General features: G+C 39.1%; 1 protein-coding gene across 1 annotated transcript in view; it reads right to left on the bottom strand.

Annotated features, from left to right (window-relative positions):
- The window catches only part of OTOG (otogelin), a 98,268-nt gene that overhangs the window by 60,154 nt on the left and 15,321 nt on the right, over positions 1-22,793 (bottom strand). The window contains exons 10-24 of the mRNA XM_081202064.1: positions 22,408-22,514; positions 21,663-21,772; positions 20,563-20,688; positions 19,418-19,526; positions 18,168-18,214; positions 17,734-17,879; positions 14,736-14,868; positions 13,664-13,841; positions 12,957-13,081; positions 11,867-12,079; positions 10,514-10,679; positions 9,573-9,647; positions 8,748-8,791; positions 7,639-7,789; positions 3,165-3,272 (exon numbers count right to left, since the gene is read on the bottom strand). Coding sequence (XP_081058190.1) covers positions 3,165-3,272; positions 7,639-7,789; positions 8,748-8,791; positions 9,573-9,647; positions 10,514-10,679; positions 11,867-12,079; positions 12,957-13,081; positions 13,664-13,841; positions 14,736-14,868; positions 17,734-17,879; positions 18,168-18,214; positions 19,418-19,526; positions 20,563-20,688; positions 21,663-21,772; positions 22,408-22,514 — 1,838 coding nt within the window. The remainder of the gene's footprint in view (positions 1-3,164; positions 3,273-7,638; positions 7,790-8,747; positions 8,792-9,572; positions 9,648-10,513; positions 10,680-11,866; positions 12,080-12,956; positions 13,082-13,663; positions 13,842-14,735; positions 14,869-17,733; positions 17,880-18,167; positions 18,215-19,417; positions 19,527-20,562; positions 20,689-21,662; positions 21,773-22,407; positions 22,515-22,793) is intronic.

Raw genomic sequence — 22,793 nt, 5'->3', positions numbered from 1 at the left:
TGAAAGCAAAATGCATTGACACTCCTGATCCAGAAATCCAGTTCGGACACAAAGTTGTTGCACATGCAACCAATCCATACATTTCAGTGGATGGATAAGATGCACATGCATAAAGCAATGTGTGTGAATTCTGCTTCTGGGTCCAAATTGCTGGACCTAACTGAATGCTGCAGTGCCAGACAACAAAAACCTCATAGCATCCCACTTTGGGAAGAATAAAAATGTTTGCTGATTCCATGTGAAATTATATAATCATCTGAATTATAATATATTGTAACACTAAACTGAACACATGTAAAGTAAAAACTCAAAATGAAAAGTAGGAAATAAATGAAACTACCTGAAAATATTACAAAAAAAAATCATAGAACTGTATCCAATTACATAATAGATCACATAACAGATCCATGGAAATAATGGTCATGGCTAACTTGGCTCCATTAATGTCACTGGATCTGCGCTGAGCATGACTTAGTCTGATACAACTAATACAAATATCAAAAATAAATGCCACATTGAAAAATAGATATACAGTGGTATTGTGAAGGTGTTTGGTTTTTTTAAATCTACACATGTATTTATAAAAATGAAATACAGTTAGTCCAGTTTCATTAACACATACAGTTATACATTCACCGGATATCCATTAATAACAAATTCTATTCTTATTCAGTGTGATGTTAGTCTAATATCCATTTCAGCATCAACCTGAGATATGAACAATAATCAATAATACGTATTTACTATAGGAAGATTCATTACTCGGAGAGACAATGCCCCCATGATTCTGGACAAATAGAAACAACAGAGCATGTTGTACATCTGTATTAGCCTCATGTTCCCACTACTCCATAAGTAGCCGGGGCGCACAGGACAATTCTATACCTCCCTGCTGCTTTCAGACGCCAAGCTTGCTACAACATACAATGTTGCTAGGTTCTGCAAAGCAGCATTCAAAATTCATTGGTTGATGACCTGCACCACAAACTAGATTTAATGAACACTCATATCAGAGGGCTTTGTAAATTGATAGCCATAGCCTCTTATATACTAACCTTTTACGCTCTTCCACATCCATTTAATGCTCCTAACCCTTCTTTTAGCTTATTTTAGTTTCTTATAGTCTTTTATATATACCTTCTGTTTTAATAATTTTAGCTCTCCAAAACGTTTTACAGATTTTGCAAATGATTGTACCCACCCTACTTATGCTGGTCTATGACCGTAATAAAGATAAATATTTGCTAGGTTCTGCATAGCAGCATAGCAAGATAAATAATTGATAAATATTTACATTCTACCAAACTCACCTTGAGTATCTTGTAAAACATATTGGGAAAAACATATCGCACTATTACAAGCATTCTATTCATGCAAGCTTGCCAGACAAAATTATCCCCCATCTGCCCTACACGCTGTTTTGGGAGTTCTCCTGACCCCCTCAAGCCAAATTGGGAGGAGAGGACACAACGAGTAAGATCCTTTAACCCTTGCGCTGGGCTTTTACTGATAGAGCTTGTTGGGTGAATCCTGCCCACTGAACTTTCTTCTATAAGCAACGTGGATATTGGTAGCATATTGGTGGATAATTGGAAGTTTATGCTGTGGTGAAGATTCACTTCTTGACAAGATCAGAAAATAAATACTAACGATCTAATTATCCTCTTGCCTGTTATATTATTAATGACTGGGTTTAGACTTCTCAACGAATACACTATGCTGTTTCAGAATTACAGCAAGCCCTTCATTACATCCTCTACAGGGAACGAATTTTTGTGTGTGCAAACAATTATTGAAAGTTAAAAGTGTACAGGCCTTGGGGACCAAGGGAGGTAACACGGGGTCACTTTACCTTCCTGCCAAGTAGAGATGGCTTGTAAGTCGCTTCACCAGTCGGCCAAAGGGCTACAAATGTCTTCTAGAGCAGATACTGAGAACCTGACAAGAGGCAGAGGCAGTCAGTCAGCACAAGGCTGGATTGGGCAAAGACATCCAGACAAGGCATTGACTAGTGCTGACTGGACCAGCCTGGATTACTCTAGGCCCTATAAAGTTGTGCAGGCCCAGTGGTAACCAGATGGAACAAATTAGCCAAACTGGTCAACAGGGGTTAAGATACTGTTAAGATACAGAGTTGTGGTTGCAACACTCTGTAATACTTCTGCTATCAGTCTAGATGATGGGAAGAAGAGGCATAAGATGGGGTATTATTTCCAAGATTTTATCTGTCACACATTTGTTTGTTGTATGGAAACACCAGCATATCACTGGTTCAGAAAAATGGGTGGATAGTGAAGGATCTTGCTTAAGAACTGCTGTATAAACCACTGTTAAGCAAATGATGCTGTAACAGGATTTGTTTATTTGGGTTTTAGTCCAAATATGAAAAAGACAAGGAGAAAATAAGGTGATTTATGAAAGGAGACTAAGACACATCTTTAAAATATGTATGGAAGTGGGAACTAATCTAGGAAAGGTAGTTAATATTGTGTTTAGATGTTAAGGGAAAACTATAGATCACAGGCTAATTAATGCAATAGTCCCCCTATGACTTCGTTTTTAGAAAAAAGTGAAGCAGCTTTGAAAGGAAGGCGTTTGGCAGAAGCAGGTGCTTCACAATAATGGTGGAATAGTGTGATGTGATAGTGTGATTACCTGACCTCCCAGCAGTTGAGTCTCTGCTGCTAACAGGGAGAGAGAAGTGTATGAGCAAGGAGACAGGAATGTCAGTGCAGTGCAAATGAACCAGAAGGAGTGCTAGATTGGCTCTGTCAGTGCATTTGCAATATGCTGTCCTTCCCACCACCTTGCCTTGTCCCCTCCCTCCAGGTAAGTAGGAGTGACTCTGCTGTCAGAAGGTCAGTTGTCACCGCATCATCTTTCACAGGTGCTTCACCTTTCCCCGACTCCAAATCAGTCCTCTGGAGTTATTACACTGATTAATTTCTAATTTTTTACCCATAGCTATCCATCATTTTCCCAATGCATAATTCGGTTATTAAGAACTATTTTAAGATGGTTATTTTTTAAAAAAAATATCACTTAAATGCCGGTATATGCATTTAAATACTGAAATAGGAAAAAAACAAAACAGCAATTCAGAACCAGAATAGTATAGCTGCATTTATAACATGAGATTTTATTTTTTTAAAGTTTCTACTCACCATGTATGGCAGGAAGAAATTACTTTATCCCCAGGAAAGTACTCTTTGCCTTTCCAAGAACATGGGCATTCATCTGACTTGAAACATGCATCACCATGTTTAACAAGGCTATAAAAAACATCAAATAGAAACGCATTGTCAATTATATTTTTAAATTTATGTAAATTTGAAGAAACAGTTTGCATACATATATTCCTGGTTGCTACTGAATAATTCAACTGAGCATGGGTGGGGGCATATACATGTGAAACAGAGCATTGATGCCACAGTCACGATCAGACAGGTACCCATGATGTAGGCATTGCTATTACTTTTGCCCTAGTTTTGACACTTGAGGTGTTTAAGAACATGTCTTATTTCTCTGACTGTAAGCCATTTTAACCTTTTTTTAATATTGTGTTTTAATGCTGTTACTTGCCCTGAAACCTTAGGATGAAGGGTGGAAAATAATAACTATTATGATTAACAGCTAAAGTGTTTTAAAATATGCTCTCCCTCACCAAGATTTATCTTTTCAATTATTCTTTTTCAAAACTTTTATTAAACACTGCATTTTGTTGCTGGTTTAACCATCACAGTCACTTAAGCTTTTCTGCGATAAAAAAAGAATTTAACAAATTTGTAGTAATAATTTCCCCTCCCTCGTCTAGCATCTTCTACAGTCATCTAGAAAAGTCCTCTAGACTAGAAAAAAAGTTAGCCAGCGAACATTTCAAGTATTGGTACTGGATAATCAGTGCCAGGATAACAAATACATCTTTTTACAAAGTCTTTGGCATGATGACTGTTTTGGTCAATGTCTAGACATAAATGCAACCTAAGATTTCACAGGAACACTTTTATAAAAAGATGAATCACTCTTTTGTAAACTGTGGAGCAATAATAGCCAAAGCTTTCCTGAGTGTGTTTGCTTTCTCTAATTTTACAAGTTATCTAGAAAATGTTTACCGAGAAGGCAGTAACTTTTTTCGAAAAACAACATTTATATTAAACTTTAAAACTATAATTTTATTTAAAGCCTGTTGGGAGTTGCTGTACCATTTCAAGTTCTGTGTCACTTTCTTGGATGGATAGTGAACTACAAAGCTGAAAATTCCCACTGGTTTAAGCTACCAACTAAGTAGGCCACATTTAGAGACAAAGAGCATCACTTTGACAAGGTGAGACCAAAGTGCAAGTTTCATGTCTGTAATATTACCCTGCATAAAACAAGTGTTAACAGCTTTCTCTCTTGGAAAGCCAAGCAGCCAGATTGATTACAATGATCTAAGAACTCAAAAAAACAAAACAAAATGCCATTTTGACATTTTGGCAGGTGGTCTCCACACCTCAAAATGAATATTGTATAGCTGGAAAAGGTTCAGAAAAGGGCAACCAAAATGATCACGGAGCTGGAACAATTCCCTTATGAGGGAAAATTACAACATATGGGACATTTTAGTTCAAAAAGTAAGCAAGCGGGGTGGGGGAGGGACATAATATAGGAATATGCTTAATGTGTAGAAAGCACACAGACATAACTTTTTTCTTTCTCTTCATAATGCTAGAACCTTGGCCCAGCTACTGAAGGTGCATGCTGGAAAATTGTAGCTAGACAAAGAGATGCCTCTTCACACAGTGCATATAATTAGACTATTAAATTCACTACTATAAGATGTAGTAATGGTCACCAGCTTCAATGACTTTAAAAGGATTTTAGAGAAATTCATGGAGGATATCAATGGCTTCTGTGTGCTACCTCCAGTATCAGAGGTGGTATGTCTCTGAATACCAATTGCTTGAAAGCACAAGTATGGAACGTGCTATTGCTCCCATATCATCCTTGAGGGCTTCCCATGGACATCTGGACAAGATGGGCCTTTGGTCCAATACAGCATGACTTTTAGGCACTTACTACAAATGACTTTATTTCTATTATATGTCAAGGTTCAATACGATGCCTACAGACCAACTGAAATGATGCACCTTTTCATAGACCCTATTACTGAGCTTAGGCATGATTTAATTTCACTGGCATCTCAATCATATGCCATTTATATGCCCTACTATTAGCAGCAGTTACCAACCACACACATGAATGCATGCACAGAACAGACACTGAGAGGAACAGCGTTGAAGAAAAACATCTCACCTACACCTAGATATTATGAAGAAGCAATGACAGAGGAAGCGTGTATGATTCTTCCACACATTTCCCTTTAGGAGATAGTCACATTACCCCTCATTAAAATTTAGCACTTTTAAAGTAAAAACTTAATATTGCCAACTTGGTAAAATGAGACTTTCACATTATTTTTAGTTGATCATAGATTCATCTTATGCCAGCTCATCACTTAACAGGAAAAGGCAAGCCTGGATGTTGTTAAAGGCAAGTCATGATAGATTTATAGTAAATTCTGTTTATTACTATGATCAGCTAAGCTATAAGCCTCTACACACCTCCCTATCAGTAAGCCTTACACAGTGGAGATTACTTCCACGCAAATAGGCATAGGCTTGCACTGCAAGTATCAATAAATTCTATGGAAAGGCTATTATAGAAAGAATGATTTAGCAGCTGGGAGGATGCACACTTAAAATGAAGGTTATTGTCAAGCTTTTGAACTAAATATGAAAAATACCCTTCTTTCAATCCTGCATCATTTTTAAAAGACAAGACAACAGTCCATTTGAATTTATAAAATACACTGCAGATATGCAGACTGTTCATTTTACCGCAAGGACAACAGAAGAGTACTGCTGTCACAAAAGGTGGTTAAAAGAAATTACATTCTGTCTGTGTTATTACATTCTGTCTATGTTAACTTAATTAACTGCACAATCCTAATCATGTCTATTTAGAAATAAGGTCTACTGAATTCAATAGGACTTATTCCCAATTAAGTGGGGTTAGGCTAGCATAATTCTCTCTGGCTATTGATAAGAAACATTCTTGGGCTCCATTAAAATCATTATTTTCTTGTATAAATTAGAAAGTGATGATTTTTCTTTTCTTTTTTTTTAACAAACCTTTCAGGAATTCATTTAAGCTTCTTATAAGTTATTTGATCTGGTATGCCACCTGTTTTACAATGAGAAATTTTTTTTTTCTTTTGAGATGAGAAAAAAGCAAGCAGAATATTCCGAGAACCTTATTTTCATTATTCCTGCAACATTATTCTTGCAAAAATACCATGGCCAGTGCCAAAGTTCAGAACTGGAGGAGGGAGGTCCATAATTGTGAACCTAGGTGCACTCAGCTTCTTTTGAGCTGAACACAAGCTCTACAGGAGATTTCCCCAGTGCCATCACTTCCCATCACTGCAAATGCCTCTTTTCATTCCCTCTTTTAACTGACAATATCTTCATTACACTATGGCTGGCATCTGGAACGGCAGTCATCCAAGTACCAAGGATCCTGGAAATGTAATTTCTCAGGACACCTGACAGACAATTTTAAGAACTTAGTAAGGCACCCTGGAAATTTTGATTGATCTGTTAGATTTGTTACCTGCTCTTCACCCAAAGACCCTGACAGGTTATATAAAAAGATGAAATGCATGCATTCATAGTAAAAGCAGCAGAGGTGGCGGCATTAGTAAATATCTCACCCTATCCCTCCCAATACCTGGATAAAAAGGTGCATCTTGACCTGCTGGCAAAAGCTGTATAGTGGCACTATAATACATAGCTCAGATGGAAGACACACACACACACACACACACACTTCCAGTTGCTCCATCTGCACAAGCATTTCAGCTTGCCAAATGGAACAACCCCCATTCTTCTCCCCCTGAAAGCCAATTTGGGAGGCGGACACACATGAGGGAAGAGGAAACCCCACTGCACAAGTGGAAGTCCTTGAGCGGAGCTGCTGCTGACAAGGTTGGTTATGTGAATCCCACCCAAATTCTTCATACAGAGATACTGCTTTTAATAAAACAGACTCTCTGTGGAAAAGATACCCAATCTGGATGTCTCTATACCAGCCTTAACCAAACTGGTGCCCTCCAAACCTAAACCATGATGCCTTCTTAATAAAGATGTGCAACTGTTTCCATAGTTAAAACAGTTCCTGTTTGGGAGGAACTGTTGGGAGTTGTAGTCCCAAACATCCAGAGGGCACCAGATTCATCCCTGAAGATATTGAGTGAGTTCTACAACGGGTACAAACACCCCATGGAAAAGATAACAAAGCTACACAACTCCACAGGAATAAGAATGGACTGAAGGTTGTTTGATCAACGGAGGCTTTTTAACACTGCTTCGTTGCATGATGCTTGCTTTTTGATGTCCAGCATATGACAAGATGGGAGGAGGGTGAAGCATCCCCTTGCCTCTGCTGCCAAAATAACTTGAGCTAGCCATAGTCATCAAATGTCTTTGACTTCTTAAAAGGCAGAAGGCCATACTACCAAATGTACACTAGGTGCTGAAGTGGCCATAGGTTTTATACTAGTAGGATAAAATTGAACTTGTGTTTGTCTTTACTTACCCCTGAGGACACATGCATCCTGAAAAACAAGGAAGATGTGCCGATATAGTGAGGTTTAGCAGTTGGTTTTCACATGTTCTCTCCCTGCCAAGCTCCATAGTTTGTGGGTTACTGCAGTTTACATAGATCTGGTCATCTGGACAGTCATGAACTACAACAATAGAAGACACACATACATCATATTTAGTTTGCTCTTTACCATAAAATCCAAAGCACCCTCTTTAAAGCTAAAGCCTAGCCAGATTCCTCCATTTTGTATTTATACATTTGGTCTTAAGTCCTACACATCTAATTCTTTAGAGAGTTTTTGTCCCTCTCTCATCACACCAAGAACTCCAGGCCATCTGATGAAACTGACTGGAGGAGAATCATGACTCACAATGGACAACTGAAACTACTTCCTCACACATTTCATCATTAATTTATGGAATTTTCTGTTATGGGTTGTGGTCGTGGGCAGGCCAGTAGTTCATATGATTTTAAAAGAGGTTTAGACAAATACATGGAGGAGAAATCTATCAGGGACTACTAATCCTAACTGCTGCGTAGAACCTCAAGGTTTAGAGTCAGTATACCTCTGACTACCAGTTACTGGGGAACAAACCAAAACAGCACACTAAAAATGAGCAAGATAATTCTTGTTGTTCGACAGTGGAATTTGCTGCCAAGGAGTGTGGTGGAGTCTCCTTCTTTGGAGGTCTTTAAGCAGAGGCTTGACAACCATATGTCAGGAGTGCTCTGATGGTGTTTCCTGCTTGGCAGGGGGTTGAACTCGATGGCCCTTGTGGTCTATTCCAACTCTATGATTCTATGATTCTATAATCCAAACCACAGTCGAGAAGTGGCAAGTCATGACAGAGAGGCTGAGCCAATAGCCAGCATCCACAGTCCCATCACTCACAGGAAAGAAAGCAAAGGCAGACAAAGCGCTGTGCCAGCCTGAATAGCACTGAGCTCAGCTTGAGATCCATTGGGTCCCGGTCTGACTCAGGCCTCCCCTTAGAAAATTCCTGCCCATGTTTGATGGGTATAACAGGGAGCTCTAACTTTGGCACGGCTAGGACTCTACGAGGGAACTCTGGGTTAAATAGCATCTTTATGTTACATACCAATGTTGTTTTCCTCACAGTTCATCATTCCATCTCTGCAGTGGCTGAAACAAAAATGCAAGAAGTCAGGACCATCAGAATCTTTTTGTATAAACTTAAGGAATCTGGTCAGAGTTCTTCAAAGAAAAGAATGGTGGCAGTACTGTACATACATGCTATTTTCCCTCTGATTTCCCTTTTAAGAAACTCTTGCACCAGATTTCCCAGGATTCTTTGGGGGAGGCTATGTGCTTTAAATTGAGTATTAAAAGGTAAAGGGACCCCTGACCATTAGGTCCAGTCGTGGCCGAGTCTGGGGTTGCGATGCTCATCTCGCTTTATTGGCTGAGGAAGCCGGCATACAGCTTCCGGGTCATGTGGCCAGCATGACTAAGCCACTTCTGGTGAACCAGAGCAGCACACAGAATTGATTATTAAAGGTGCTTTAAATCTATGGTGTGGATATGACCCAAGTCACAAATCAAATTAATATTTCAGACCTCAATACATACAGTATTGAGCAGGTGAAAAAAGATGGGGCCACAAGGGAAGCCATCTTAAAAATTCATTCTTAGCCCTCCAGAAGCATAGCTAGTGAAGGCCCATACAGACTGTGAGACAGGCCAGCTGCAGGAGCAGAAGGGAGGAATGCAGTGGAAAGGGACAGCGCCATCTTTTAAAGCAACACCAATGCTCTCTCCCTGTGGCTGATCTCTGTTCCAAAGTCAGAAGGGATGGGGCAAACCCAGTGTCTGCTAAACACAGCAGCATAAAATTCCGCCAGATGGTATGCGTGGCAAAACCCACAGAACATTAGAAACTGCCCTTTCTGTGGGAATAGCTTACCATTTTCCCAAAGACGTGATTATGTTTTCTCCAGGTGAATAGTCAATACCCTGAAAATAGCAGGGACATTCATTTCTATAAAGAGGGAAAAAATAGAAAATTTGTTTCCATGGAAACAACACAGACTCCCCCTGTTATAAAGATGCATTCACTTTATAAATAGTTATTAACATATTAACAAGTATTCTTGTCAAACACTGCATATTGGAATGCATTCCTATCCCTGTACTATCCACAGCCAATAATAAATAACAAATGGCAGAGCCTATGGACAAGCATTTATGTTTCCCCTTCAGCAGTAATCCATGCTGGTCACAAAATATATTTTCTAAGGAAAACAAAATGAATAGGGCTGTGACAATCAGAAACCTCAATAAATTACCTCACATATTCTCAAGATAATGGAACTGCAGGATGGTGCAAATTTGGTAATCTTCAGTAAACTCTGAACACTAAAAAATTCACATGGAAACATGGCACTACAGGCTCTTTGGAGCATGAGACAAAAATGGACTTAATCTGCTCATCCATTCCCAGGTGAGGGTCCAGAAATGCTTAGCTCTATCACAGAATTGTGTGTGGGTTCCTATATATACATATCTTGCTCAGCACTATTGCCTGTTTCTTCACTTGGTAAACGTGAAGCAAAAGCAGACAGTCTTGGAGGGGCCATTCTAGTGCACTCTCTCTTACTTTGAGGCAAAACTGACAGAAAAGTTTGGCCACCCCAAGTTTACAACCATCTCATATAAGCATCAACAAACCCTACTATTCCCACTGCTGGCTAAATGCAGCATGTCCCGTCCCCCCACTGCCACCGCCTCTTTAGTTCTGCAGTTCATTTCATGTCTGAAAGTTAAACCAATTTCTCAGCTGGTCCCTTAAATCTGAAAATATACTTTTACAAAGTGGTTGGTGTCAGCACTACAAATTATACCTACTGTTGCACACATCTGTCAGTTTTGATGTTCAGATACATTCCAAGAGGACAGGTGCAGCCTTCAACACAATCATCACTGCACGTCTCTGGCACAGAGAAAGCTTGGCAGGATCTGCCACAAGTAGATACACAGGTACTGTACTCCTTTGTATCTTCACATGAAAGAGCTAAGCAAATGAAACAGACTTCTCATATTACAAGCCAAACGCATAAAAGGCAATCCACTCTCAAAGGCCTGTAACACATTTCATCCCACACACTGGGATGGCTTCTTGCATGCTTACTTGGAAATAAGTCTCATTGTGTTCAGGGGACTCACTCTCTGGAAAATGTGCACAGAACTACAACCTAAACCCAAGTTTAGTTAGCCCCAAATCATATCCCCGTGTATTGCTGGCTGTGAATATGTTTACACTTTTACTACACAAAGAAAATTATTTATTTATTTATTATACAACATTTAGTGTAGGCCTGATTCCCCCCCCCCCACTAAGACCCCCTTAGGTTACTTTACACAGCCACCAAGTACTGTAAACTAGACTTGCAAATCACACTGGATCCCACTTAAATGACTAACTATAACTGTGTCATTTAAACAAGAAAAATAAAAAAATTAACGGGGGAAAGTGAGCTTAGTTTGGAGGAGGGAACCAAACAGAAATTTTCCTTAATATATTTAAATAGGAATGGCTTGGACCAAAGGTACCCTTCCACTATTAGTGGAACAAATCATCCACAAATGGAAGGGCTGTTTCCACCCTAGCATGACAAAATCACCCCAAATATAGAGAAGTTCTTCCATTTGTGCAAGACTTGTACAGCATCTTTTCTGAGATATTTTTATAGCATACTATAATTTATATACTAGACTGTATGACCGTATCCCTGGTTCTGCTTTGCACCATATCTATGTGTTTTTACCTAGCTTGAATATGTCACTTAGCTGTGATCATGCCCCTTGCTTGCCTAGATGAGACAAGTTGTTGAGGAGGGTGTAGAAAAAACTGGTTTTTGCATGGCTGGAATGTAGCATACTGTAAAACAGTAAGAGTCCTATTCATTGCTCTGCCCATTTTTGCCTGTGGACCTGCATGTGTGCCCCAGAACATTGTTCACAGGAGAATGCAGTGCTTGGTTCCCAACCCAGCTTCACAGTTTGGGCTTTCTTCATTACCATGTTTCTCATCTAGTCATGTACCACTTTGATCTACTGTAGCGCACGGTTATTTCAATCTAACCATGTGCATTCAATTTGGATATCCAGCAAATGATTTATCCAATTTAGATTAGTCTTGAAATGTACACAAGATGTCAGACAGCCATTAAATTAATTACATGCTGAACAATAACTTACCACATTCTGGGACGTAACTCCGAAAGTCTATCACCACTCCATATCTGTGGCACAGATGGGCATAATGGGACAGAGTGGAGCACATGCAGATCTGCCCACATTTACAGGTATCTCTTCTGCACTGTTCAAAATAGGGGAGAGGACTCAAGTAGGAGAAGCATGGGGCAAAGAGTTCTTTTGTAATGATGCCGCAAGCTTCTGTTGCATAAGTGGCTGTTAAAGTAAATGATAATAAAATAACCATGTTAGAGTCTCCAAATTTAATAGCAAAGGCTTTCTTCTGTGGAACAAACATTACTTTTTACAGATTATCTGATTCAGCCATAGATAAGCCACAGCCAACTGCACAACTCTACAACTGACTACAGTCATTTTTATGGGAATTTTCCAAATAGCAATCACTATTAATATTTCTCTTCAGTCCATCAGATATAAATTTTATTACTATATTTTCAGTAAATAAGGCTCAGTCAGGGTCATGATATTGATTACATATATTATCGTTGTTTTATATTACTTTTTCTACACAATCCTTGACAATAATAAATCATGAAATGCATTTTTTGTCAGCTGCACAACTGATCGATGAAAACTCAAACAAAATATAACCAGCTGGCTAAAATGACTTAAAACACAGATATGTTTAATTAGGAATACTAATAAGAATGCCTTTCCACACTCCCTTCGACACACACACAACATCATGCTCAAAGTGGCTTACAAGAAAGAGAACAGCAATACCTCTCAAAGTCAACAATATCAAAATCAATTTCATAACCAGAGTAATAAAACAACATCATGGTAGCTAATGTACCAACATACACACCAAAAAAATTTCAATACTGTGGGTTATTCAGGATCAGAAATTTAATGGATCACCACTGAGTAAAAGTTAATTGAATATGACCCTATAAAAGCAACAACATTTTGCTGCTGGCAATAGCAGAAACTACAAGGGAGCTTGAAAGTTTCATTTTGGTACTAGAAACATTCCTCCCGTGATGTTGCTCACAATTCCTCTCCTGCAACAGCTTCTTATAATGCTTCCAACCCCATCATCAATATCTGTCTATAATATCGTCACACTTACCTGATTGTAGATGAATATCACATGGATCCACTGGTGAATAATCATGCTCAAGACCACAGGCAGATGAAGTTTTCCAGGAATTTCCAAAAAGCTGTGGCGTACTTTCTGGCACTCCTACTGGAGATCTTTCCCCCATTTAAAAAAAAAAACAAAAAAACAATGTCACAAAAATGATATACTTCAAATATCAAGTACAAACAACAGTAATTCAAAATCATGGTGTTGTCTCATTAATTTCAAGAGACTATGTACTGGATTCATTGTGGTTTATTTTCTTTTATTTATTTTATTTATATCCTGCCCATCTGACTGGGTTACCCCAGCCACTCTGGGCTGCTTCCAACAAATTAAAACACACTAGGATAAGTCTTCCTCTTATGCGTTCTATATTTTGTACTTCTCTATAGGAAAATACTTATTAAATTAAATATTTGTGGATTAAAATAATCTGAAAGGACATTTAAGTGGAGCGTTCTTGCTCCCAAGAATCAGACCCTTGAAAGTAACAAGATATATTAATACAAGATCTCTCTTCTGGGTTGAATTTCTTCAACATTATTATTATTTAATTAATACTAGGTTTGCTAATCAAATTTTATATTTTATTATTCTAATAAATAGCTACTATGTTTTCCTATACTGTTTGGGGGTGGAAATCAATATTCATGAAGACAGATGTATTTTTTTAAAATGTTAAGGATACATACAAAAAATCATCTTGCATATTTCCGTTGAAGGTCCCACAAAGTCCTATGGTATCATCTTTCCATTGAGCATCAGCTTTGAGATAGAGCCTCAAACCCTTCCAGTCATACAGTATTTGCAATCCAATATATGACTTTATTTGCAAAAATACAGAGGAAAGTTTCCGTATTTCAAAAGCGTCTAGTAAATAAACATTGCAGAAAAAATGTATTAATAGTAATCTACAATATTATCAAGAGATCAGGAGTTGCTTTTATTCTTCACAATGTGTTTAATGTTAGTTGCAAATTAACCTCCTAATCTCTACTTGAATTTAGCCCAAATAAAATTGTTTTGCGGAGATCAAAATATACTCTATTTTACGCATACCATGAGCCCTCATCACCACCACCTTTTGCAAGCCTACCCAGGTGACAAGTGGTGACAGGAGGTTCTCAAGGAAGTCCAGATACTATGAGCACTTTTCAACACCACAATGTATCCTTGTGGGTAGCAGCAGTGGGGGTGCTGATGAAGGGTTGACTGTTAAACTCTCAATGATGGAACTGACAGCAAGATAAGATCTGGAAAGAATCAAGCTAAAATAATTGCTTTGGATAATTTGTTGTTCATTGAAGCCTCCTAAAAATAATTTGTTGCTCAAGCTGATTCAGGCTGAAGATAGCTTGTCCATCAGTAAAAAGGCTTCCTTTGTGTATATCGCTTAGTTCACCTATCTATATCAAGTGTGGGAAACCTTTGGCCTTCCAGATGTGGATGGACTGTAACCCCCATCAGGCCCAGCAAGCATGGCCAATGGCCATGGATGATAGGAGTTTTAGTTCAGCAGCATCTGGAGGACCACATCTGATCTACATGGTGAGATGAAAGGGAGTGAATATACAACTAACATCTGGTTCCAGGGGTACCATGAGATGATGTAGATATTAGAGGAAGGAAACAGAGGGTTAAGTGAAGCTATAGGAGAAGAAATAAAACCAGAATGATTGACATGATGGAATTAGAGCATGATATGTAGACATAATTTAAATCATAGCATTTTCACTGTGGCTAAGTGTTATTTATTTTACTTACCATCAATATAAGGCAGATTTACTTTGTACTGATCATATACCAAAACATCTCCTGAATGGGTCAGAGTCACTTGCCTCTTGGAATCTTGATTGAGAATAAGACTGACTGACTGGATACATGCTCCATCTTGATTCTGGAAATAAATTGAAGAGTAGCATTGTAAAATAAGATTGGGATTAAGACCTATTTGCCTTTTGGTAGAATTTGACAGGTGTAGAGCAGGAAAGTATCTCCTGGGAAAGTCACTGGTACACAAAAATCAGTGTAATAATTTGCTTGGAGATTTTACATACCACAAAATGCAGTGCTATGAAAATGAGAACACCCAGTAAGATGAAATTTATAATTTAAGAAGATAAGAAGAGCCTGCTGGATCAGGCCAATGGCCATCTAGTCCAGCATCCTGTTCTCATAGTGGCCACCCAGATCCCATGGGAGACCCGCAGGCAGCTCATGAGCACCAGAACACACTCCCCTCCTGTGGTTTCCAGTAACTGGTATTCAGAAGCATACTGCTTCCAACTTCTATAGTGGCAAAGCAAGTTTCAAGACTCGGATAGACATGAGCTGAGATATATACCCTAGATAAGGTAGAAATGCCCATATCTGAAAGGTAAAGCACATGCCTTGTACAGTGGAACCTCAGGTTGCAAATGTGATTTATGAACCCGCAGCGTTTGCAACCCGCAGCGCCGCGTCTGCGCAAGCACACAATGCGATTTGGCGCTTCTGCACATCCGCAAAGCACAATTTAGTGCACATGCGTGAGTGCCAAAACCCGGAGGTAACCCATTCCAGTACTTCTGGGTTTGGTGCGTCCATAACCCGAAAACGCGCAACCCGCAGTGATTGCAACCCGAGGTATGACTGTACACTAAAGATCCCATGGTTAATTCTTGGCAGCTACTGCTAAAAAATGGCCAGGTAGCAAGTGAGAGAAAGACTTCTGCCTGAGACCCTGTACTGGTCAGACAATACTGGAACTAGGTGGACCAATCGTCTGGCCACATACGGCAGCTTCCTATGCCATTTTCAAGATGTCCAATCAAATATAAAAGCAAGCCCTTAAATGTTAAGACCAGTAGATGAATGTGGGAGTATATATTGGCTACATATATCTGTGTGTGCATATGCATATTGTCTCAAATAGGCTCTAAAATCCTGGCAATAATTCTCTGATCCAATGAAATGTTTCTTTCATAACAATGACTCCGCTATCAGCAGCTGCCTTCTCATGAACTGTACCTCACTCATCACCAGACACTTAATAGAAATTCCTATATTAAAATATCCTTCTCATCATAACTAACCACAAAACCTAGTGATACTGTCATTTGAGACTCAGATAAGGCTAAGCTATGCTGATCACTTGACTGATCCTCTTTCAAAAAGTGTTTAAAGCTAAATTTTACATCATTCCAAACTCACTTGCTGCATGATGATTGCTTTTGTCACCAAACCTGAGGCTCTAAGTGACTGTACTCTTTGTGATTCAATGAGTCGAAAACCTGTTCAGGTGTTATCTGGCTGTTGCTGGAGGTGTTTTTCTTTTTCAATACAGTAATTTGCTTTATTGCGATAGAGCTCTAGCATTTTAATGAACATTTCTCAGTAACTCTACAGAAATTCAAAGCTCAGGGAAAAAAATCAAGACACTGAAATAGAGTAATTTATGCTAATGTCTAATAAAAAAATGCAACATTTCCTTATCTCATAATTTGGTGTTTCTACATAAGATATTTTAAGCAACCGTTTTCAAAGATGACAACTAGAAACCAAGCATTCAATATTATAGTTTATTAGATTATTCACAAATCAATGCATCGTGGTTGTTGTTAAAAGCACAGTTTAACTGATTCAATCCTTGTGAGTTTGCGCCTTGTGCCTTGAGATTTTGTCGCTTCAAGTTTTCGTTAGACTGTATTTGAGCAACAACTTAGAAAAGAAAATGCTTGCAAAGTGGCTTTGTTGGAAGAAAAAGTGCTTTATTGTATATCCTCACAGAGACACTAACAGGTTATTAAAGTGGTATGTGTACAGGTATGGACTAAGGCGCTTGGGAGATTATATGCCATTCTAAAACTGCCTTTCTAAGGCAATCTAGATCTTAACAATGAACAGTGTATCCTTTGTTGGACTTGCCATCTGCAAGACGAGCTGAACGTAGAAAGCATATTATTATATTACCATATTATTAAAACATTTTACTGAAGTCAGGAGTAGCTAATACAGTGCCCTCCAGGTGGAACACAACTCTCATCATCCTTGACCATGCTAGGTGTGACTGATGGGAATTGTAGTCCACCAACATGTGGAGAGCACTACAGCAGCTATCCATGACTTAAGTTGAAAACTATAAACCTTAGAGGAACTAGATAAAAGTCAATATTTTCAGAACCTATAAATAGAGATAAAAAGAGCAAATATTTCTTTTTTACATATATATCAGGTGAAATATTCTACACCTCCCTTGGCAAAAGGTTTCAACACTGTACTGTTGACTATTTCTTTGCATAACCTCCTGTTACAACGCCACAGGCACCATTAGCTGCCCAGAGTGGCTGGGGAAACCCAGTCAGATGGGCCGGGTATAAATTAATTAATTAAATTATTATTATTATTATTAAAATAAAGTCATAATAAAGCACATGTGCTATTTGCTATCCACCTTTTGGCACTGGATATTCAGAGACACTTAGCTTTTTAAGTTCTTGAGAAATATCTGCACAGTAATTTATCACGACACAGAAACACATAAACTGAAGGGGCCTAACCTAGGACCTTCTACATCCACTGAGCTATGGTCCTTCCCCAAGGAAATTAGAACTGGATCCAAAGGTAACCTTCCATGAATGGGAGGAATCTTTCAGTGAATGAAAAGTTCCTTCCATTCACCAAAGGGAGACTTATAAATTGAAAGTTTAGTTTAATCTTTTTGACAATGCCAGTTAAGTACCCACACTTGATGCAGCCCAAACATTTGCTCTTACAGTCTTACCTGTCCACAACGAGCATTTTGCAGAGTCACAACAAATTTTCCAGAGGTGAGGCTTTTTGCCAGAATATACTGGCAAGTGGCTTGAAAAGTATACTTGCGCCCATCAAATGTCATGAAGTGAATATCTCCTGAGACTGAACATTCAGCTAAAAGGGGGGGGGGATAAAGTGTTTCAATATGTTACCAAAATATTCTGTGCTGCTAGTAATGTATGATATTAAAGTCGCAATAGTGGGGGAAAAGCCTGAAGGAATTAGTGATTACAGTTTGCATTCTGGGAGCTGATAATCCTTTTAAGCATTTATATGCTGCTTTCCAGGTGTAAATAACTAGGAAAGATTGGAAAAATAATCAGACATCAATATTAACACTTGGATCACATGCAATATACCCAGTATAAAATATTTGAATGAAATATCTGAGAACAGACATACCTGGACAGGTAAGGTTTGTGCAAATCCATTTTCCTCCAGCACATGTACTGAAAACAGAAAGAATTATTTGATGTTTTAAGGCTGTTGGCATTGTCCTTATGTGGCAATTGGAAGTAACAGTTGTAGGAATGCAAAGGAAACCTTATAGTGAATGCTTCAATTGATACCAAGTCATGAAACCATGTGAAGGCAGAAGTAGGGGCAGAGCCCAGCACTCTGATTGAAATTATGCCACAAGTCTCAGAATGCAAGATACACCTGGGGAACACTAAGGAAAATGAATGGGCATTTCGATGTTAATGGAGGTTTGATACAGGTCTTAAAGGTTGCATAATTGCAGACCCATAAAGTGTGTTTAGGTTAAAGTTTTGAACAGGCCATGTCACAGAATGCTCAGCCAAAAACTAATAATAATAATAATAATAATAATAATAATAATAATAATAATAATAATAATAATAATATTTATTTATTTATTTATTTATTTATTTATACCCCGCCCATCTGGCCGGGCCTCCCCAGCCACTCTGGGCAGCTTCCAAAAAAAAATACTAAAATACTGCAATACATCAAACATTAAAAGCCTCCCTAAACCGGGCTGCCTTCAGATGTCTTCTAAAAGTCTGGTAGTTGTTGTTCTCTTTGACATCTGGTGGGAGGGCGTTCCACAGGGAGGGCGCCACTACCGAGAAGGCCCTCTGCCTGTTTCCCTGTAACTTGGCTTCTCGCAGTGAGGGAACCGCCAGAAGGCCCTCAGCGCTGGACCCCAGTGTCCGGGTAGAACGATGGGGGTGGAGACGCTCCTTCAGATCTAAGTAAATCTCTCAAAGCTAAGTAAATCTCTCAAAGAAATGATGGAAACATCCTCCCTATGTTGTGAGGTTCAGCAAGCCTATCACAACCAGCTGACTGCAAGTACAGCATCTTCCTCACCGTCCTGTCAGCACTTATTTAAAAACTCAAGCATAGATTGTATGATAAGGAGAAGAGTCTGGGAATTTGCAGCTTGAAACCTTCATGCACCAAAGGCATGCAAAAGAACTGGTCACCATATTTAGTACGCAAAACCATTAAAATTAAGATTATTCCACAAAACTACAAATGGCGAAAGGAAAGAGAAAGCACCTTTCTATGAGGGTGTATGCTTTATAAAAGTAAGGACTGGTATATATGCTAAGGCTTATATATTGGACATTGTTTAGGGAATTCGTGCTATATTAAAGGGAATAAATATATGGAATGTTACTAACCAGTTGTTGCATTCTTCATGAACCACAGCACCAGTTCTGTAGACAGATCCGTGATAATCACAAGGGCATTCTGATGATCTTACACATAATTTGTTTTCATAAATAAGTCCTAAAATGAACATTTGACAATAAGAACAAAATTAGAGCCATATGCTTTGAAAAGGATCATTAAAAAACTGCCTAGTACTTCTAGCTAGAAAATGAAGATGTGATAAATTATAATTAAAATCCTTGTGTATGTTTCCTCATTGCATCTTATACTGCAAAGTTTAATGGTATAATAAAAAACAAAAGCAAAACAGAAGGTTAAGAGGTATTATGAAACAGTTAAAAGCTGCTTTTGTCATAAAGAAAAAACAACTTGAATTATAAATAGTTGCAGCCCAATACCAAAAATATTTTCACAGAAGTCCATTTGATTTCCTAACATACTATCAAGTCAATATAGGGCATGCTATCACTTAGCCTCTCAGCCTAAGCCTGTTTTCTAAAATGTCAGAACAATTTTTGTAAGGCTTACTCCCAATAAGTCTGTTCCCAGTGCTATTTAATATAGCCATTGGGTGCTGTCATAAGGAGTTTTGGAGCAAGGCTGCATTACTATAATGAGCTCTATGTGGGGCTGCACTTGGGTCTGGTTTGGAAACTCCAGCTGGTGCAGAATGCTGCAGCCAGATTGCTGAGGGGAGCTTCTGGTCAAGAACATGTGACACCATTGTTAAAACAGCTGCACTGTCTGCCCATCTGCTACTGAGCCAGGTTCAAAATTCTTGCATTGATTTACAAAGCCCTGAACAACTTGGGTCCAGGATACCTCAGGGATCGCCTGAACCCTTATAGTCTAGCTCGTTCATAGAATCTGCTCTGGGGGCTCCTCCAACTCTCTGTAGCAGACTTAGAAAAGGCAGAGAATGTGCATAGGAACAAGAGAAGAGAGGAAAGTTCTATTGCACAAGAGGAAATCCTTGTATTGACAGGAAATGTTAGTTGAATACCACCCATTGCCTCTAGAATGAACCCATCTGGTTGTGTTGACAAATATCTGGAGTGTGACTTAATTACTGTGTCTTGTAGGTTGCAGAAAGGCCATAAGCTCCTGAAAGGCCACAACTTCTAACAAAATTCCACACCAAAAACTGCATTACCATCTGGACAATAGCATCCATCAACACAGGGCAGTTCACTGTCAACACAATGAGTTTTTTGCTGACATGAAACTGGGCAGCAGTCAATGCATTCATTGTAGACAAGATGCTCCTCACATTTAATGACTGAAAAACAGAAGAAATGAAGAAATGTTAAATGATTTATGCTTCTCCTTCCTGGGGTGGAAAATTGATGCTACTTTAATTTTAATTTAAGCATCTAGTGAAGTGGTCTCCATGCAAAAGCATATACTGGTTAGTCTTAAAGTCTGAACTTGCATACAATAACCAATTAAGGTTCAATATTTAAAAATGAGGAAAACCTGCAGAAAGGGGAATAAACGATATGCAGAATATTTTGCCAGAAAATAGCATTCTAAAACCTTGTCACTGCATACCACATTCCTTAAATTGTGCCCGCCAGTTGTGGAGAGGTTTTCCTGCTTGAGCACAAGTCCTTGCATACTCAGTTGCGATTCAAGACCCCCAGTTCCCAAAAAAATGAAACAGTGACATGGGATTTTAGTTTAAGTAATTGGGCAAAATTTAGGCCACAACTTTATTGAATACAGAATGTGAGTGGTATTGACTTAGGCATTGGCATCATCATGGGGAATCCCTTAAAGGATGAACAACACCAGAGGGAGCACTGCCAGCGGGTCCTGACTGGCGCTTACCCCCCCCCCCCGGTGTCCCTGTGGGGTCCTGGTATGGCCCTAGCTCCCCCCCCCCCCCGCAGGGGTTTTGGACAAGACCCAGGCCAATCCCTAGATTTCTTTAACTGAATACCCTTGAGCTTGGAGGGGCAGGTGATGGCCCCCACCTCCCCTCCCCATGATTGCTGATCCAATGCCTAATGGCCAAACCTTACAAAGTTGTGACGATTGCTACGGTGGTAGCTGAAAACCAAATGGCCCTGCCAATTTGCCAGATGGAAAAATTCCTACCAGGCCCCCATTACAAAACACGCAACCAACGGAGTCCATAGCAAGGCCAGATGAACCTATATTTAAAAATGAGAAAACCTGCAGAAAGGGGAATAAACGATATGCAGAATATTTTGCCAGAAGACAGCATTCTAAAACCTTGTCATTGCATACCACATTCCTTAAATTGTGCCCGCCAGTTGTGGAGAGGTTTTCCTGCTTGAGCACAAGTCCTTGCATACTCAGTTAATGCTCGACACAAAGTTGCATTATCAGCTCCTGACCTTAACACAAAAAAAATTTAAATTGACACAGCCTTATTTTCACTGTTCTAATTAACCACAGTTTAGGACTGGCACAACACATAAAACTGCTGTTAAGCTAAAACAGAAATGGAAGCTGCCAATCCCTTCCTTGCAGCTAAACAAAGAGTAGAGACAGTGATTGCATTTGAGTACAAGTCATGCTGAGTCTTGTTTCCATAGCGCTAAGCCATGGTTTACTGCTAAATTATACCAATGGTGAACATTCAAAATGCATATAATGTTTAAATCAATAAATATTTGGCTTTAACTCTACTGCCACTCATTCTATTATAACTAGAAGTGGTACCACAAAGGACAGTCAAAAACAGTGAGAAGAGAAGCAGGCCCGCCAAAAAAGATGTATTTAATATATGCAGAAACTTAATGGCCAGAACCCAAAGAACCCCATTCCCACAGCTACCATGGTACCTTATGCACATTAAAAAGCTACTCCTAAAGATACTGCTTGGAATGGCATTCATCAGTATGAAGTTCTGCAACTAGAAGCTGAAAATCAGCACAGTCCCAGCCATACCAAGAAATGTTTTAAGTGGACCTCTCTGAATCCCAACCACTGACAGCTAATTCGGGACTTCGCAAACCAAGACACTTACATGCATAGATCATTTGTGCAGCTGGCCATGAAAGGAAATGGGCTCACAAATTCATGGCACTCTTTGAAAGGGCTCCAGAGCAGAATGCTGCAGAATGCATACGTCCTCTGAAAACACACAAAGAATTAGCGTGAAGGAAGAAGCTTTTTTAAAAAAATGCTTTAAAAAAACAAAAAATAGTCTAGAAACTAGATCATCTGATAAGTATCCGGCCTTCGATTTTGAATCCAAAGTCTGACAGCAATGGTCCTACAAAGATTGGCAAGGCTGCAAAGATGTTGCTGAGTAGGAGGTTTGCACAAGGGGGATTGGGTTTTTTATTTTTTCTATGTCATGTTGCAGGTTCCTATGTCACATCTCACTCTGCGCCAGAGAGCCTACCAGGC

Source organism: Podarcis bocagei, assembly GCF_964188305.1.
Source record: "Podarcis bocagei genome assembly, chromosome: 1".
Taxonomy (NCBI): domain Eukaryota; kingdom Metazoa; phylum Chordata; class Lepidosauria; order Squamata; family Lacertidae; genus Podarcis; species Podarcis bocagei.
This window is presented reverse-complemented; position numbering and strand designations above follow the sequence as displayed.